Here is an 18255-nt window from a genome sequence, read left to right on the forward strand (position 1 = left end):
GGGCGGGCGCCTGGGCCTCAGACTCCACCCGGGTGACCGAGTTGGACCCCTGTGCTTTCTGGATTTCACCTGAGAGCTGCTGGGCCAGATGCCATGCAGTGGGATATAGTGGTGAGTGAAGGAGGGTGAGCAGGACCTGGACGCAGGAGCAGACAGGCCTGACGGAGCCATATGAGTGGCTAAGTGGGCACAGGGAACCAGGAAGGATGGATAATCGAGAAGGACAGACCATCCAACTCCTTTTCTGAAGATTTGGAATGAATTACAGAATTTAGTTTGGCAACAGGTATGCCGCCTGTTCATGGCTCAGGCAAGGAGGCTCTGATGCTAAAAGGAAAACAAGTCAGTACAGCCCTCACGCCCCGTGTTAAGCCCTGGGGAGGGGCTGGCAGCCAGCACAGGACCGTCCACCAAGCACAGAGCCAGAGGTGCTGGCGGGGAATGGAGGGCTGAGCACTCCTGCCCGGTGTCCAGTGCCCAGCTCCGAGGGGCAGGCAGCACTCCCATCTCCCTGCTCTGGCCGCCAGGAGGAAGCTCTCACTTTCGGCTGAGGCCAACAGAAGGAACAAGAAGAAGGCCTTTGTCTCCTCCGCTGAGCTCCAGGGTGGCAGCTTTGTGGGCTGGGTTGGCCTGGGCAGGGGAAGGCCCAGAGAAGGACAGTGGGCTATGGCATGTCTGACCCTGTGTGTCCCACCCACAGATGCGCTGCTGTGGCGTCACCGACTACACAGACTGGTACCCGGTGCTGGGCGAGAATACGGTCCCCGACCGGTGCTGCATGGAGAACTCCCAGGGCTGTGGACGCAACAGTACCACCCCCCTGTGGCGAACGGTGAGGCCTGAGGCCACTTCCCCTGCTCCTCCTCCCAGGAGCCTGTGCGGTGGATGGTCTGGCAGGAGAACACCAAGGAGTCGGCTTCACATGGGGTGGGGAGCACACAGGACTGAAGTCAAAAGGCGGGGGGCAAATGGGGGGCCTGGACCCACAGCTGGGAGCGTCAGGGGGTGGGAGGGTGAATGGGGTCTGAGGCCGTGCAGTGGGGTCTCGTGGGTGGAACCATGGGCAGGACAGGGCCGCTCAAAGGCAGGAGGGCCAGGCTGAGGGTCAGGGAGGGACAGGAGGAAAGCGCAGGGATGGGGCTGGAGGGACTTGTCGTCACGCTGGGCCTTAACCTTGGGGTCCTTGATCCCTAGGGCTGCTATGAGAAGGTGAAGATGTGGTTTGATGACAACAAGCATGTGCTTGGCACGGTGGGAATGTGCGTCCTTATCATGCAGGTGAGAGGGCCCCCGAGCCTCGCTGCACCCCAGCTGGAAAACACACCAGAGGCCAACTCACTGCCCGAGGCAGCCTGACGGCCGTGAGGTTACCTGCTCCGCCCACCCTGAGGCCTCTCTTTCCATGCTGGTTCCAACCCTGCAGGCGCCATAGGGCACTGCTTCCTCGCATTCCATTTGAGCCCCGGGCCTGGTGCCGGCACTGTGTGGAGCCCCCGAGTGGGTTTCCTGGAACACACCTGTCCCCATTCCAGATGGACCTTTATCTGTGACTGAACTGAGTGAAATCCGAGTCCTCAGTAATGATTGTGAGCACGGGCTCCTGAGCCAGACTCCACAGGTGTCAGTCCTGGCTTCACCGTCCACTAGATATATGTGACCTAGGCACGTTGCTTAGCTTCTGTGCCTTAATTTCCACATCAGTATAATGGGCACGACCATCATGTCACTTCTTAGCCTGAAGTGAGTCTAACAGGACAAAGAGCAGTGCCAGGCACATAGGAAGTGTCCCGTCAATGTTAGCTTTCATGAGCAAGCACTTAATGACAGTCGTTCTGTGTAAGGCCTAGCATAGATGATGGAGAGGGCAGAAGAGGGGTGATCCTTGCCTCCTGTCTTGAATTTGAGGCTGACACAGCTGGCCAGGCGCAAGAGCCCCCCGACCTTTCTGGGGGTGAGCGTTTCCTGGGCTCCCTCCTTTGCCCACTTCTGCGTGGCTCTTACTCCTGGTTAGCAGGAGTCTTCAGTGCCTGACTCCTCTCAGAGCACTTGAACTTGATCGGTTGGTCCATGGGAAGATGGTCGACATCCTGCATGAAGTTATCCTTTTTTCCCTACACTCTTGGACCTGGGGGTCTGATTGTTTCTGATCTGTCTTAGCGCTTATGAGCTTAGCAGGCGAGCCCACTGTCGTTACAGAGCTCGGATGTGAGATGCGCTCACAGAGAGCAAGGTTCTGTTTCATATGGAGACTGGGGCTCATCTCAGGTCTGCCTGTGCTCAGGCCTGGGCCTGGACCAGGACACCGGAGCCCGGCTCACCAGCCACCGTCTCCTCTCCTCCTCTATGCCTAAACCTTAAGGGCAAGAGCTGTGAGAGGCACCGTGTCACCTGCTCTACGGCCTGTGCGCATGGCACACTATCGGTGGTGACTGTGGGGCCACAGGCTGGCTTCCTCCTGCCTCCGGCACTGCTCTGGGCCACCACCCCCTATCAGGATTCAGGAGTTGAGGGAACACAAACAAGCATTAATGTTGTACTCCGGCCAAAGACATCACGTCATGTATTCCAGAACCAAACAGAAATGACTCAGAGCATGAGTTTTCATGTTCCTGGCACCTTCCTCTCCCCGTCCTCACTTCCTTATTAGCTACCATTTAGGGTCAGGTGCTTGGTGCATTGAGGCCTTACTACAGTGCTCCGAAGTAGGCAGGTTACCACGCCTCGGAGAGGTTCGATGACCTTCTGTACAGACAGCTCTGAGGGGGCCGGGCTCATCTGTGCGGCCCTGAGCTCATCACCGGGTGCCCTCCTCTGTTCACCATTGTCTTCACTCCAGCAGCATTTTTCTAGCACACAAGTGGTTGTATGGCTTGCTCTGGGGGGGCTGTCAGACCCCAGCTGTGGGGCGTCTGTCTAAGGCCTTTTCCCCATGTCTTTCAGATTCTGGGCATGGCCTTCTCTATGACCCTCTTCCAGCACATCCACCGGACTGGGAAAAAGTATGATGCCTGAGCGTCTGACGGGAGTCCCAGCCCCCACGTGGACACTGTGCCAGAGAAGAAGATTTGAGCTTTGTGTTGCCTGCCCGCACTCCAGACTGCTGACCCCTGCTCCCCCACCCCCAGCCGTCCTCCCCACCCACCCTGCCTCAGCCTTTTTGGGGTGGAGGGCCAGGGAGGAGGAGGCGCGGAGACCTTGGGGGTGCTGGGGCGCCTGGATTCCTGCATCTGTGTATTTGCCAAAGAAGACAGGGTGGGCCAGGGGATATGATCCAGGAGGCCCCAGCACTGATGGCATTGACCCTGCCCTTCCCCACGTGGGGGTGCAGCAGACTGCTCCCTCCTGATGGAGAGACTGCCCAGCGGAGGCCACCCTGTGTGAGAGTGGGAGAGACCGCCTCTGGCCAAGCCCCAGGGAGCACCTTGCCCAGGCTTTTTATACCTTACAGTGTAACTTTTTTATTTTATTTTACTCTGATTATGATTATTCAGGAATATTATCTCAGATAAGTTTAGGGTTAGCTTTCTGATTTATAACTTTTTACTGCTTTGATTTCTGTAACGGTTTGATTTTTTTTGTTTTTCCTGAGGGTGGGAGATGGGTGGGGAGAGAGGATGTCTGTGGGTTTCAATCAGGACAAACCACTGTGCAATCCTCAGGAGGCTCTCGGGTGGGGTGCGCCGGCCAGCATTTGGGTAGCACTGAAAGGAGGGCCTGGCCAGGACTGCTGTCCGTGGCCCAGTGTCTGTGGCCCAGAAGCCTGAAAGAGGAGGTGAAATGGAGGCGCAGGAAGCAATGTGGGGGATGCCTGCATGGGAGCAGCGTGTTTGCTAATAGTGCTGGTGCAAGAGGCCAGAGCATGGGGGCTCCTGAGGGCTGGCGAAGTGCTCTGCCAGGAACATGGCTGAAGCCGTCGTGGGTCCTTACACTTCACTGATGAGCAGTTGTTTTTCCTTCCTTCCTCCTTCCTCCTGCTGCTGCTGGAACGGAGGCTCCCCCCTGCCACCCCATCCCTCCCCCACGCGGGCCTTCCCGCATCAGGTTCTGCAAACCCCAGCGATTTCACAGACATTCCTGCTAGAAACTCTCGGACACATACCTCTCTAGTTCAGCTGCTGCTCACTTTCTCACATTGCTTCTGGAAGGGGACGCAGTCCTTACATGTTGCTGCTCAGACAGTGGCAGAGGACCCATGACAGTCAGGAGAGGCAGGTAGAAATGGTGCCCTTGATCATTCCAGCCCGATTCACCAGGCTGCTGATTCCCAGCTGGGAGGGAGGGAGAGATGTCCATCCGGGTCCCAGGACCCTCCTCTCCTTCCTCGGGGGCTCATTGATGCTGGGGTGGGTGACAGTCATGTCCGTCCTCTAGGACCCCAAGGAAAAGTGCATAAAACCGAGACAGGTCAGATTGGATCCTGTTAAGTAGCCCAGGATGAAAGCAGGGTGAGTTAGGACCTGGGAGGTGAGCAGTCGGGTAGGGCATTTGACTGTAGCGGGGCACCCCACCAGAACTTCTGCTGGTCTAAGCTAGCGTTTTGCAGTTAAAGAAAAAAGTCAAGAATCCATGGGATGAAGCTTGAAACGTTTCCCCACAAGCTAGCTAGGATCCGATGCACTTCTGCAGGTGGGGCCTTGCATGGGGAGGCTGCCTTTTTTTAACACTATTTGACTCTGATACCTTGGCTTCCCACTGGGCCCGCGTCTCCTTTCCAGCCTCTACCTATCTGTTCCAAGAGCTGAGACCTGGCCATGCAGCCAGCAACTCCTCTGCTCACCTTAAATGCAGTGCAGTGGGGACTAGAGCACAGAACCTTTGGTGAGCTCAGGATTCTCGTTTTTGCAGGATAAGGAGTAGAGAGTAGGGTGGCCTCAGTGGGCTGGGCAGAGTGAAGTTGCCTTCCTGGAATGGGAGCACTGGTGCTGATGTGAAAGCTGGGAAGGTGGGGCCTTGGGTGGAGGATGGGCGAGCAAACACACGAGCAGAACTGCCTTCTGGGTCCTTTGGCCCATCTTCCTGGTAAGGCGCTTCAGCCAACCTCCCCGGGAACCCTAACCTGCAGAGCTCAGAGCAGACAGACTTGCCACCACCATGCCACTGAGGAGAGACACTCAGCAAACAAGCATTCAAGGCGCACAGTGGGACCTAGCGCATAATGAGTTTATGCTGGGGGTGGGGGTGGGGCGGGTTTGTTTATGCCTATCAATGCAATTTTTAATTTTTGTTAAAATCCGCAGCAAAAGCCTAGCACCTTGGGGGGTGTGCAGCCTCCCCGGAGCTTCAGGGGCATCCTCTGGCCCTGGAGCCCTTGCCACAGTCCGCCCTCCTGCCAGTCCCCCACCTCATCCATCTGTTCACAGAGCCTTGTCCACAGTTCCCAAACTGCCTTTTTGCCTCCCCTTCTGCTTGATTGTTCCGTCATCTGGTGGAGTCTACACTGGGTGGAAAGCGCCGTGCATGGGCCAGGGATGCTCTTTCAAGCCCCTTGCCTGGCCTGCAAAGTGGCCTCCACTCTGCACAGAAGGCTTCACTTGTGGCTTTCCTCACCAAAGTCAGAGTTAGTTTAATCAGGTCTGATGTGGGCAGTTTATAGACTTGACTCAGAAGGTCAAGGTCCTGTAGACGACTTCAAGGGAATGCCTGCCATGGCCTCTCTCTCTGCAGCCATTGCAGGGGAGGTAGGTGAGCAGGGGCTGACAACTGCTTCCGGGGGGCTGCAGCAGGTGTCGGGGCACAAGTCTCTACCTGCACCCCCAGCTGGAGCACTGTCACCCCTGTCCCCGAGGCATGGGCCTGCATCTTGGGCTCTCTCTGGAAAGGCTGCTGAGCCCACCCCAGATGCTCACGCAGATATTCCTGTCTGACTTGGAATGAGGTCGCCATCCCTCCTTGCTTTAGTGGCCAAAGAGCAGTCTAGATGGATGGAAATGACTGTCCCGGCTCTCCGGCCCCCTGCCCACCCACTGGTGGAGGTGCTAACTAGCAGGGACCTGGCGCAGGAGGGGAGCTGGGGCCACGTGTGTGGGGTCTGCTCTTCGTCCCTCGGCCCTTCAGCAGCCAGCCTCTCATGTTCCTGCTCTCCCGTTGCCCTCCTGCCTCCCCAGTGAGGCGGTAGTCAGGGCAGGGCCTGGCCTCCCTCCCTGAAAGGGTGCTCTGAGGACGAGGCCTTGGGGCTGGTGTGCACACCTTGTCCAGCCCCGAGGGCAGCCTGGGAGGGCAGGGAGCACCCCCTGATGGTTTCAAATGCACTTTTCTGCTTGCAATACCATATCTGCATTTCCTTCATCCTGGTCCTGGCTTTATTGAACGCCATGTTTTTAGCATGTTTTTAAATAAAAACTGATAATGTGTCAAAAGCACAAGCAGACTGTCTCTGTGGTGTGTTTGTTCACTCAGTCATGACTGTGACTTCATGTCGTGGACTGTGACTTCATGTCGTGGTTAGTATGAGGGAACAGAGGGGGTCAGGCACCAGTCCTATCGTTTGTCCAAGATTCACACCACAGCAGAACCTTGTCTCCCCTTCTTGGACCCAGGTTCCAGAAATGGGTGTGTGTGTAGGGGAATCCCCTCTGTGGGTGACTGAGTAATCCTAACACCCCCTTTTCTTGGTGACCTTATGCAGGCTTGGTCAGGGGCCAGACCAAGTGTCCCAAGCCCTCTGTGTGAGAGACCAGCTCCCACCTGCGTGCTTGTTGCCTGTCACAGAGCACCAGTCATGTGGGCCAGCCCATATTGCACTGGGGGCGGGGCAAGCACAGAGTCATTCATGGCTTCTTGTTGGGGTAGAGGCTGTCAGTCCCTCTGATTTCCTGGGGTTCATTTGATGTCTCTTCCAGGAGTGGGGACCTTGCGATGTGACTTGCCCAGGCTACAGCCTTGGGTGGCTCTGAGGTGGCCTCAAAGTGGGCACAGAAATACCAAGTCAGTATGAGACGGTTAGCAGGGAGGGAAAGAGGCACTGGAAACCAGGTGAGCCCACTGATTGTGCTTCCTCGCCATAGGAGAAGCCCCCTAGCTTCCTTGGTTGGGTTCTGGTTTGTGGATTTTTCCTCGGCTGCCATAGGCTTGCCACAGTGACAAGCTCAGATGTCATCCTGCCCTGGGCCATTGCTCTACCTGATGTACCAGGCTGGGAGGCTGGGGGCAGGAATGAAGTGTGAATGTGTGGCTGTAGGTGCGATGGTAGCGGGAGGGGCATCCTTAAACCCCAATACGAGTGGAGGTCTGGTTCCCCGCCTCCTCCTCAGGGGAGAGGCCAGCTTGGCAATTGTCCCAGAGCGTCATCCTTTGGGGGCCCATTCTATAGCTGTTGTGTCCCAAAGCCTCCAGGGATTTGCTGAGGATTGAGTCTGAGGCGACCCTCTGTCAAAGGTCCAGCTGGCCTGGGGTCCCTGAGAGCCTCCACAAGGAGATCTGCCCGAGGGGGTCTGGTGGCTGTGGCATCAGTTGGTCATGGCTGAGGGATGGGGGATTCCATCATTCTCTGAGGACCAGCTAATTCTAGGAATGTGGGTGGAAGCCACTTCCTCTCTGCCCGTTCTTGCTCTCACTCCTGTTCCCCAGCCTGAGGACACACCTGGGATGGCCCCCTGGGTCCCTGTGCTGTCTGCTTCTGTGAAATCCATTGGCTCCCAGGGCACTGGAATGCACTGACTGCTCTATTACCACTGGGCTCTGGTCAGGTGAGCTAAGCTGTGAAAGGCAGGCCACCCTGGCTGGGCAGGAGAGGAGATATCCATGTGAGGACAGAACTAGGCATATATTTTCCCTGGGGACTTCTAATGACTAGGCTAGGGCCTTCTGGAATGGGTTCTGGGCTCTCCAGTCCATGGGATGGGGTGACTGAGATGACCCTAAGGGCCCCTCCCTTGCTCCCCCATTCTTGTGTGAGGTGGTGGGAGAGCTGCCTCCGTCGGCACTCAGCAAAGGGCAAGTGAGAAAGGATGGTTTGCGAGCCGCAGCAGAACAGGCTTGGTGGACATACGAGAACTCCCTCAAAACAGCCCATCCAGGGCTTACAGAGACAAGATGTTTATTACTTTAAGACGTCTTGAATACTAAATGGGCCAAGCAGCTTGAACACAGTGGTGAGCAGCCCAGACCCAATCCTGTGCTCACAGACGGGGCCATGGAGGAGTAAATGGGATTGCAGCTCAGTGCTGTGACAGCGATGTCACTGGGAAGGAGAGGCACTGACCCCAACTCAGGGCGGGCCAGGCCTCCTGGGGAGGTGGTGCTGAAGCTGAGAGCTATACACAGGAGGAGTTAGCCTGGCAAAGAGTGGAAGGAGCTATGTCCTGTGGAGGTCACTGGGGCTGGCCTGCAGAGGTGAAGGGATGTCTGGAGAGGGGCAGGCGGCCAGCAGATGACAAGTTGGTGAGCCGGGTCAGCTTTAAGCTAAGAGCAGTAGGAGCTGCTGAGAGGCATGCAGCCCAGTGTGACCGCTCAGATCCGCCCTTGAGAACCGTCCCTCTGGCTGTGGAGTGGAGATTGGTTAGAGGTGACAGGGCGGCTGCAAGGACATCAGGGAGAGGCTGCCCCGGTGATGTACATGAGAGAGATGAAGGAGCCCAAAGGGATGCACCAATGAGACGGGGGAGAAAGAAAAAAAAAAACAGATTGGAGAGACACACAGGAGAAATGACAAACCTTGGTGACTAGACCTATTGTGGGAGAAGGAGCGTTCACGTGGCATGACATCCCTCGCTCTGGACAGGTAGCTGACTAATTGCTTTGCACCAAATGGAGGATGAGTGTGTTTTCTGGGCTCAGTGCTCATGAACAGGAGACAGGCAGAGACCAGCATGGTGTAATTATCTCTCTCCTTTTGTTTGTATTGAGCGTCACGGCTTGCAAAATGCTTTCGTAGACATTATCTAGGTTTCTTCTGACCACACTATGTTATCAGCTGTCAGTGTGCCTGGACTTTCACTGTTAGAGATGTACCAGGTCTGGGTGGGAAGAGCACTGGTTTGGGAGTTGGAGGGCCTGGGTAAATTTCCACTCTGCAGCTGGTGTCCACGTGAGCCTTGTGCAGCCATTGAACTTGGTTTCGTCATCTGCAAAATGAGGATAATACCTATTTTACAGACTTGCTGTGAGGATTACATGAAGGCTTGTATATAAAGATAACCAGCTTGTTCTTGGACCAGGATAGGTGCTTGGCAAGAAAGTGGTCACATCTGGGTTCTCAGGGGTCCCAAAGGAAAACATTCCTCCTGGCTAAAAGCCGGGTCATAGGGGAGTGACCTGGAAGGGGGAGGTGGTGTATCTGGGGAATGCGCTGTCAAAAGGAGATGTGTGGGCGGGCTCGGTGGGCTAGCTTCTCTCATGCCACAGTTGTGCTCTGGGCTGGTCCATAGCAGCACTCAGTAATCCACGGAAGCAAGAGGGAAGTCAGGTTTAATGAATGTCATTTGGGGCACAAAAATATTGGCATTGTAATGGTTCCTTCTTACAGCATTCAGTAAAGATTGGGAGACTATTGATTTAGCCATCTCATTTTGCTGAGTTTAATGACAGCTGTGGAGATGGACTATTACTGTGCCTCCTTAACCTAACAAAAAGAAAAGCAACACTCCACAGGACACACTTGAGCTAGGCTCTCTGACTGAAGCTGGTTTCCCTTCTGGGATCCTAGAGACTGCCAGGCTGCCAGGTAGCGGAGAGCTTCTGGAGCCCACCTGGGACGCCGCCCGGGTCCCCTTGGTGTCCGTTTATGCAGAGGAGAGCGGGTATAGCAAGGTCACATCATGGTCTGTAGCCGGGTCTGGAGGGGAGAGCCTATTGCCCTGAGATTTTTCCTCTGGTGGCTGCAGAGTTCTGGGACCTAGCCACACCCATCATCCAGAGCAGGGCCGATGTAACATGTGGGCAAGACGAGCCCATATTCTGCCACCTAACGGCATCAGGAAGCCCCTTGCCTTGCCCTTTGTCTCCCTCCTCCCACCCTAACTCTTCCCCACTGAATTCCTGCAATACCAATATAGTCTCAATATATTTCTTTTACTCTGTCAAGAGACCCCAGTTCCTGAAGAACTCAGCCTTCTTATTTTACTGGTTGGCAGCTCAGCGAGAGCGTGTTGAATTTGATCTCTGGCCCCCAACTTGGGGTTCTCTAAGCCCCAAGTAGGCTCCATGAACTACTTAGATGTTTGAAAACTCTGGTGGAAACTGTCCATGACCTCTGCATAGAGTGCCCGGGCTAACAGGACAATAACCCTCTTGGCTCTGGCTGGCCTGGCTCTGTCCTCAGTGCAGTGACATGGGTTACACCTGGCTGTGGAAAGGGCCAGATTCAAGCTTTCCTCACTGCCCTCTTCACGGTTGGCCTGAGCCAAAGGATCCCACCCCTGCTCCCCGCCCCCTGCAGCGCCCTCTCCTTCCTGTTCCTCATTGCCAGACAGGGTTTGAGCCAGTGAGAGAAGCAGGAGAAGAAGGGAAGACGGGTTCTCATGGATTTATTTTTAAGAAGACAATAAATGGAATGACCTTGGCTTTTGGCCCCTGCATCTCGCCCACCCCACTGGCAGCCTCTCTATTCTCAGCTGGGTACAGGGAGTGGGAGCCAGAGTGCGACACAGCTTGACACAGCCCACCCTGCTGCAGCTGAAGAGGCATCAGCAGCTGCTGGGAAGTAGTGGCAGCTGACAGGCTAGTGGCAGCCAGAGGGGGACAGCTTCAGCAGAGGCTTCCACTGCCCGCCCCCGACCAGGTCCCCATGGCAGCCCGGGCCATTTAGACAGCATTGGTAGCCACCCACAGCACTGCCCGTGTGCGGCAGGGAGGGGCCTGGAGGGGTGCTTGCCCCTCCTTGGGCACACTTGTGTGCTTGTGCATACACGCACACTCACACTTACACTCAGCGATGGTGGAGGTGAGCAGACATCAGAGCCAGTGAGACAGATGACTGCAGACGTGCCCCAGACTGGGTCATCCCTGGCCTGAGTTCCAAGCCATTGGGGACTGCCACTGTGATTATGCAGTGAATGATCTTCACCAAACAGGCCGGGAGACACAGGAGAGGGGCCAGGGGGTGTAGACCCCCTGCAAGGTGAGCTGCACCTGGGTGGACAGATCTGGGCCTGCTTACACAGCAAGGAAGGAGACCCCCTTCAGATTCACGCCAGTTGGTGGCTCACTCCCAGCCTGCCGTCCCAACCCCCAACCCACCCCAAGTTCCCCTGTCTTGGGATCCCCAGCATCCAGCTTACCCAGGTACTCTTCAGGCCCCCTCATTGACCCACCTCACCTCAAGCAACTTTTCTAGACAGAATAGCGAATGAAATAGAATGGGTGTTTTATGTCATAAAAGGCAAAGCATTTATTTCCTTTTTAGCTCCTCACTGGGCAACCTGGTGCCCTCAGCTCCTCTGAATCCTAAGACTAAAGTCTTTTTGCATTGTGATGAAAAAGTGCCTTACTCTGGTTTGGGATGAGAACAAATTAGTGCTCCAGGTGGGGAGACACTAGCACTCTGGTGGGAGATGGTCTGGGGGGGTCCAAGGAGCAGTAGGGGATGTGTCTCAGCTTGAAACGCTTGGCTGGACCAGATGCCAGAGGGGCCCCTCGCTCCTGACCTCTCCCCACATCCTGCATCGGCTGCAGGCAGCCAGGATGATGCCCACAGCAGGACAAGCAAACCTCAGGCTCATTGACAGAGGCGGGCTGGGCATTATGGTCAGTGGAATGGGAATACTGGCTATCAAGGGCAGAGAACTTTAAGAGGAACACAACTCGGGGGCCGGCCGAGTGGCTCAGTTGGTTAAGAGCTCGCTCAAGAGTTTGAGCTCTGAGCAACAGCAGTTCGAGTCCAGCCCGAGCTGAGCAGCCGCTGAGCTGCCAACAGGTAGCAGGATGGCTCAGCTAAAAAACAAAAAAAAACAAAAAACAAAAAACAAAAAACAAAAAAAAAACAACAACAAAAAAAGAGGAACACAACTCAAGCACGCTTATTTGAGCCTGACTCTCACTGCAGCCCAGAGCTAATAACTCTCATGGGCAGGTGAGGTCAGCGCAAACAATAAATGTGGGAGCTGAGACAAGAAGGGCAAGCAGGACTCCAATCAGCGTGGTCAGTGGGTTCCTAACAGGCCCTCCCCTTCTCCCCCTCCCCATGACTAGAACCCGCCTCAGCGTGTAGAGGGGGTCACAACACATCTGATGAACCGATGGCCTGGGATTTCCCTGTAGAGGAGGAAAAACAGCAACAGAAGGCAGTTCTGGATAGAGTTCCTTTATTATCATGCCCCCTTAGCATATGCGGCTGGGCTTATGTGGTGGCCAGCTGAGGAGGGGCCGTGTTTACAACTAGAGCAACTTCTCTGTATGCAGTAGGTTAAGGCAACTTCTCTGTTTCTAGAATATTGTGACAACCCATATCCCCGGGCCAGCTGGTTCCGGGAGCCCATCTGGCCTCACTAATATTGGGCTGCCTGGAAACACTTGTGGCACTTGCTCTGGGCGTCTCTGGTGTGTAAGCGGGAGGGGGAGGTGCACACGGGAGGCTGTAGGACGGGAGGACAGGGCTGTGCAGTGTGCTGAAAGAGAAGATGGGGCAACAAGAATGGAACGGGGGTCTCCCAAGGCACACAGAAGATGGTGGGAAAATGGGGCTGGACCGTATCCTGTCCCTTCCGGGAAGAGCACCCAGTCACCAGATCTCCCAGCCAAGGTCACAGACCCACTCAGAGCACCCCGCTTTGAATCCCACTCAGAGGGCAGGCCAGGAGCTGCAAGAATGCACAGCAGGAGAGGCACTTCCTGGTGGGCTGTGAACTGCCCAGTGGCACCACGTCACCCCACCCTCTCACAGTGAATGGGGTGGGACCCAAGCTAGACATCCTGAGGGACTTTTGAAACTTAAGGGCTGTGATATACAAAGGAAGGGGACAAAGTTTCCTCCTTTGTGTTGTGGTCTAAAGCAGGGGTTCTCGAAGTGTGGTTCCAGGGCCAGCAGCATGAACATCACCTGGGAACTCACTAGAAATGCAAATCCTTGGCCTTACCCTTCCGATCTGAAGCGTGGGGGAGGGGCTCAGCTATCTGTGTTAAAAAGCCCTTCAGTGATCCTGATGATGCTCAAGTTTGAGAGCTTCTGGTTTAGACCTTGGCAGATGTGAGCGCCACCCAGTGGTGACACAGAAAACGGGGCGAGGGAGGGCGTTCTCCTTAGTCAATCAAACCACCTCCCCCTTCTCCTCCATTTCTGGCCCCAGGCCCAAAGTGACCAGGAGGCTGAGAATGTTTTCAAGGTCAATACTAGGATGGGTGGTGATGAAAGGAACTGGTTTTTTTTTTTTAAAGATTTTATTGGGAAATTGGGGGAGGGGAACAGCATTGGAGAATTGGGGAAGGGGAACAGATAAGTTGTTCTTTATTCTAATTGTGGAGGACGTCGCTTCACTGGCCCATGTTGGTGTTATCATTGCGCTCTTCCTGGGTGAGTCAGTTGCTTGCCGACCATTGGACGGCAGATCACGGCGGCTCACAGCAGCTCACGGCGCTTACAGGAGCTCACTGCAGCCCCGCTGCAGCCTACACCGTAGCTGGTGACTCATCTCAGCCCAGTTCCAGGTCGAGCTGTTGTTCACCATCTTAGCTGTAGAGGGTGCAGCGTCACTGGCCCTCATGTGGGATCTGAACCAGGGCCCCGCTGCTCAGAGCTGGTGCTCCCAAGCCTACTCTTAACAACACGCCACTCGGCCGGCCCGAAGGGAACTGTTTTAATTCACTTCCTGTACCTCAAAACCCTGAAGATGGACCCGGAGTGGTAGACTCTAAGACCAAAACTGGCTGTAGGGCATGAGGGTCCTGGCATATCGCCCCACCCCTCCTCAGTGCCAGGCCTGTGGTCCTGCACAGGTGGGCGGCCTGATGAAATCCCAGGCCCAAGGCCGAGCTCACACTGTGCCTACCCAGAACCCCAGCGTCAGCAGCTGAGGGGAGGGAAGGAGGGCAGGCGGTGGGCATCACCACCCAGAGCCCCTCCAACCTGCCCAAGGTGGCTCTGTGAGTGCATGAGGCCTCATGGGGCAGGGAGAGGTGCTCCCTGCTCTCTTGTCAGCCCTCCATGCCCCCAGACGATGGTTGGCATGCAGGCATGAGCTCCCACATCCTGCTTGAGGATTCTGATTGCTGAGGGTCTGCCCTCACTTTGGTGTCAGCGCTGGCACCTGAGGTGATAGGCCAGGCGTTTCCATGAGCCATGGCCCCCCAGGCTCCTGCCTGCTACTTGAGCCACTCTGCCAGGAGGGCCCAGCTGCCAGCCTGAAGGAAGCCAGACTTCTTTCCCAACTGTAGACGTGCAGGGCATTAGGGCTGGGGCCAGACAGAGGGTTTCGTCCAGCCTGGGACGGGGGTGAGGCTGCTGCTATTCCACAGTACCAGCAGGGGAACACGTCATACCTGAATGGAAGCCTGACATTTTGTTACAGAGATGGGGGACTGCGGGACACTGGGGAGAGGGGGTTCCCAGGCCAGCTTCCCTTGGTCCCATCGGCTGGGGGTGGCGTGACAACAGCCACTGTTGTTGACTGGCAAGCCTCTTAACTTAGGAGTCTCAATTTCCTCATCTGTAGAATGGGGGAATATGCCCCCTCGTTTCAATCGCTATGAGATGATATATTTATGTGACTAACACATTCTAAGCACACAGTAGGCCTTCAGTAAACACAAGGCCCTTGACACCCATATAGCTATGCCTGAGGAGCTCCCGGAGTTGGGGAGGGTGTAGGGAGGAAGAGAAGAATGGTCACACACATTTTAAACAAGCCTTCATCCCTTCACCAAAGGCCAAGTTACATGCCAGTCTCCCCCAAAACACGTCATCCAGGAAGTGGGGAGACGTGCCGTTCCTCCTCAGGGTGGCTGCCCCCCTGAGCTGCGGGGAGGGGAAGGGTAGCTCGGTGGGTTCAAGGTGAGGGTGTGGTGACTGCGGCTATGTGGTATTCCAGTACTTGCCATGGCCAGGCCTCTGCAGAATGCTGACTTCTTTCTGGACCCCAGTGTGCCGGGGCCTTTTATCCACCCAGGATCGTGATGGTCTTCAACAGGCATGCCCTTCTCTCTCCTAGGAACTCATGACTGTGACAGCCTCCAAGCAGGAAACTGGGAGGAACTGTCCAGGGTACAGATCTGCACTCTCATAGGCAGGACCGGCACACCCCGCAGGGGACGGCACCCCAGCTCTGAGCTCCCTTGGAGCGTCTCCTAGGGGAAGTTGCCACATCCTAGACCTCTGTTTCATCTAACCGTGTCTCATCAATCAGACTATATGCATGGACGAAGAGCGCACAGTTTCAGAAAGCTCTGGGCTGTTCTCTCCCTCTCTGCAGCCTGCACCAGCCATCCTCCCACAGCAGTCTGGACAGAACGATGCCCAGGGCAGCTCATCCTGCCCTCTGCTATTCAGGCCTAACTCAAAACAGGGCTGCGGCAGGCAAGTCGGGTTCTCCTGGGCCTTCCCTAGTGACAAAGCTGAGCAAGTGATAACCTCCCATCACCCCTGTCCCCATCGCTACAGGCCTGGCTGACCTCAGTAATGAAAGAGGGGACCCCACTAGGGGCGGACATATACAGGCTACAGCACTTCCCTGCCCACTGCCGCCTCCCTCAGGAGCCTCAGCAGGAAGAGCACAGTTCTCTCTTTCTGGGCCCTCCCTTGGTGAAGCTTGCCAGCCTGAGGTCTAGCTCTGCACAGAGCTTGGGGGTCGCGGTCATTTTTTATTTATCTGCACGAATCCTGGGAAGTTAGAAGGCAGAAAAGACGAGCACACCACCGTTTCTTTTGTCCTTGATGTAGCCTGGGATGGCTGGGAAAGCTGGTCTCCCTTTGAATGCATTTACATCGGCCACCCCAAGGCTCTCTAGGTGGAGGAGCTAAGCCAGCCAGCGTTCCCATAGGCCCTGGAGAGTCCTCAAGGCAGGGTGGTAATCTGCCCCGGGAAGCTGGCCTTCCCCCTGTGCATGGGGTAATCCTTGTTCTGAGGGTGTGCAGTTGAGGGCTTTGTTGGGGACAGCAGTGACCTCTATGGGAGAGAGAATGCCCTTCACCAGGACTGACCCAGGTCAGCAAGAGCTGAGCTCATCAGTCTGGGGACTGGAATGGGCAGGGAGACAAGGGATGACCTTTCTTAGCCTTGGTCTTAGCATAACAAGGGGCCACCTCCCATGGGTGGGATGTAAGAGGGTCCCCAGGGTTGGGGTGCAGCACCAGGGAGGTGTAGAAGCCAGTGTGAGGTTCTCCTGTTAGAGCTGCCCACTTGTCACAGCCATTTTCTTGGAGGGGTAGCCTACGGCTGCCTTAGGAGTTGACACCTGTTCTTTGGAAAACTGCCAACATCCATACTCTGCATTTTCTAGGACTTGCTTTCTGTTCTCCCTCAGTATTTGGGACATTTCTTCCTGAAAATTCCCTGCCTGATACAGAGATGCTAGAGAGAACCAAAGGAGGGGAATGGATTGACTGAGAAGCAGGGCGGGGTGCCGGGAGGCTGCCTGGTAGTGGTCTCATGGTCAGGGAGTGTGGGCCCAAGACAAGGGAGGTTCAGGACAGAGCTCCACCTTCTCAGTGGCTCCAACTTTGCAGGGTCTGTGATTTGGTCTCATCAGGAAGGAGTTTTACACCCATCCACATTAAGAGTTGAAGATGGTTTTAAATCCCTGGCAGTCCTAAGAATCAGGCCATAGACAGGAGACCCCTGAAGGGCAGATTACTGGAGGCTGAGGCTTGGGGCCATGTTTCCCAGGGGCACCTGTCCTGGGGAAGGTCTGCAGCAGGTGCAGGCTCTTGGTGCAGCAGGTCCTGGTGCAGTCAATGCCCCCACCTTCCCATCTCATTCTTATGCCTGGCAGCTCCACCAGACCTACAGCTGCCCAACCCCGGCTCCTGGCTGCCTCACCTCAGCCCTCTCCACTCCCAGGCCATGCAGGAAGGAACCAGGTCATCAGGACACTCCTTTCCTGGTGAGAAGACATTGAGGGTGGGCAGATAGAAGGGCTGAGTCTTCTGGGGGGCAGAGACAACCTTAACTGCCCTACTCCAATACAGTTTCTGGAGGGGAGAGCAAAGCATCCAAAGCCTACGGCAGAGGCAAAGGGAGGGCTACTCGGCACCGGTGGGCATCACACTGAATGCAGGCATCCCAGAGGGTTAAGGTTTGTAGCCCTTTGCTCTAGGTTCAGGAGCTGGGAGGGAGCAGAGAGCCCAGCTCTCTCTTATCCTCTTGTGATCCATGGGAGCTCAATGTCTGATGAGGGGCTTCGGCTATTGTGCCCCCAGAGGGTTGGTCCCTGCCCAGGGATTCGGGCAGTGAACACTCAAAGAGGAGGGAGGGACCAAGAGTCCCTGGCCAGGGTGGGAACCGCAGGAGCCAAGGTCTTGGCCACTTGCTGGGTCGGAAGGGGGCTGGTACAGGTGACGGGGACTTTCTGGGAGTTTCTAGGTGAGCCGGTGCTGACTCTGCAGGCCTGGCAGATGGGATTTGGGTGCCTGTCCTTGTAAGGGGCAGTCAGGGGGGTACACGGTTGGCCATTAGTGAAAATGCAGCTGGAGCCTCCGGTGTAAGCAGCAGGTGAGAACCATTCCGCAGGTCTGCCAGGTGGAGAGAGCAGAGGGGCAGAGAGATTAGGCCCCCACTAAGCTGCAGGCGGGCAGTGCCCCACAGTGCGGCTTCTCGCACTGAGTGCACACCTGGGGACCTGATAAAGAGCCGATTCCAACTCAGGAGGTTTAGGAGCGGGCCTGAGACTCTGCAGTCCTAACAAGCGCCCGGTGATACTGGGGGTGAAGGGGGGAACACACTTTGGGAACTACTATTCAAGAGCAAATTTCTCACACTTTAATGGGCACGAATCACCCGGGGGCCTCGTGATAGGGCAGATTACACTTCTGTAGGCCTGGGTGGGGGCCGAGAGTCTGCATTGCTGACAAGCTCCCAGTCAGTGCTGCTGGCCAGAGCCTCTCCAGAGATGGCCCGATTGCTGCCTGAGCAGCCTTTTTCTAGGAGAGAGTGTGCACCCTGCTGCTCAGACTCCAGAGCAAAATCAAGGGCCACAGTGGACTCTTTGGTTGATGTACAGGAGCCACTGGGGAAACCAAGGCTCGGGGAGGAACACTCAGAGCTGTCACCAGCTCATCCTATAAATCAGCTTGGAACTCAGCACCAAACCAGGCCCTAAAAGCCGGCCCGACAGCTCCTCTGTCGTGCCCACTACCTGAACCTGGGGGGGCTGAGGACCCTGCCCGGGGCA

General features: G+C 55.9%; 2 protein-coding genes across 15 annotated transcripts in view; one reads left to right on the forward strand and one right to left on the reverse strand.

Moving 5' to 3' along the window:
• The window catches only part of TSPAN9 (tetraspanin 9), a 209972-nt gene extending 203607 nt beyond the window's left edge, over positions 1–6365 (forward strand). For all 7 annotated transcript variants that reach the window (XM_019660984.1, XM_019660983.1, XM_019660980.1 and 4 more), the window contains 3 exons: positions 701–832; positions 1195–1278; positions 2941–6365. In XM_019660984.1, coding sequence (XP_019516529.1) covers positions 701–832; positions 1195–1278; positions 2941–3012 — 288 coding nt within the window. In that variant the 3' untranslated portion in view covers positions 3013–6365. The remainder of the gene's footprint in view (positions 1–700; positions 833–1194; positions 1279–2940) is intronic.
• Positions 6366–8047: 1682 nt separating this feature from the next.
• The window catches only part of TSPAN11 (tetraspanin 11), a 79869-nt gene continuing 69661 nt past the window's right edge, over positions 8048–18255 (reverse strand). For 5 of the 8 annotated variants that reach the window (XM_019661023.1, XM_019661020.1, XM_019661021.1 and 2 more), the window contains one exon: positions 8048–9062. In XM_019661023.1, the coding sequence (XP_019516568.1) occupies positions 8938–9062 (125 nt within the window). In that variant the 3' untranslated portion in view covers positions 8048–8937. Of the gene's footprint in view, positions 9063–17097; positions 17597–18255 lie in introns of those variants that run through there. The other 3 variants (XM_019661028.1, XM_019661022.1, XM_019661026.1) reach the window with 2 other exon arrangements.

The sequence above is a fragment of the Hipposideros armiger genome, unplaced genomic scaffold (assembly GCF_001890085.2).
Source record: "Hipposideros armiger isolate ML-2016 unplaced genomic scaffold, ASM189008v1 scaffold_332, whole genome shotgun sequence".
Taxonomy (NCBI): domain Eukaryota; kingdom Metazoa; phylum Chordata; class Mammalia; order Chiroptera; family Hipposideridae; genus Hipposideros; species Hipposideros armiger.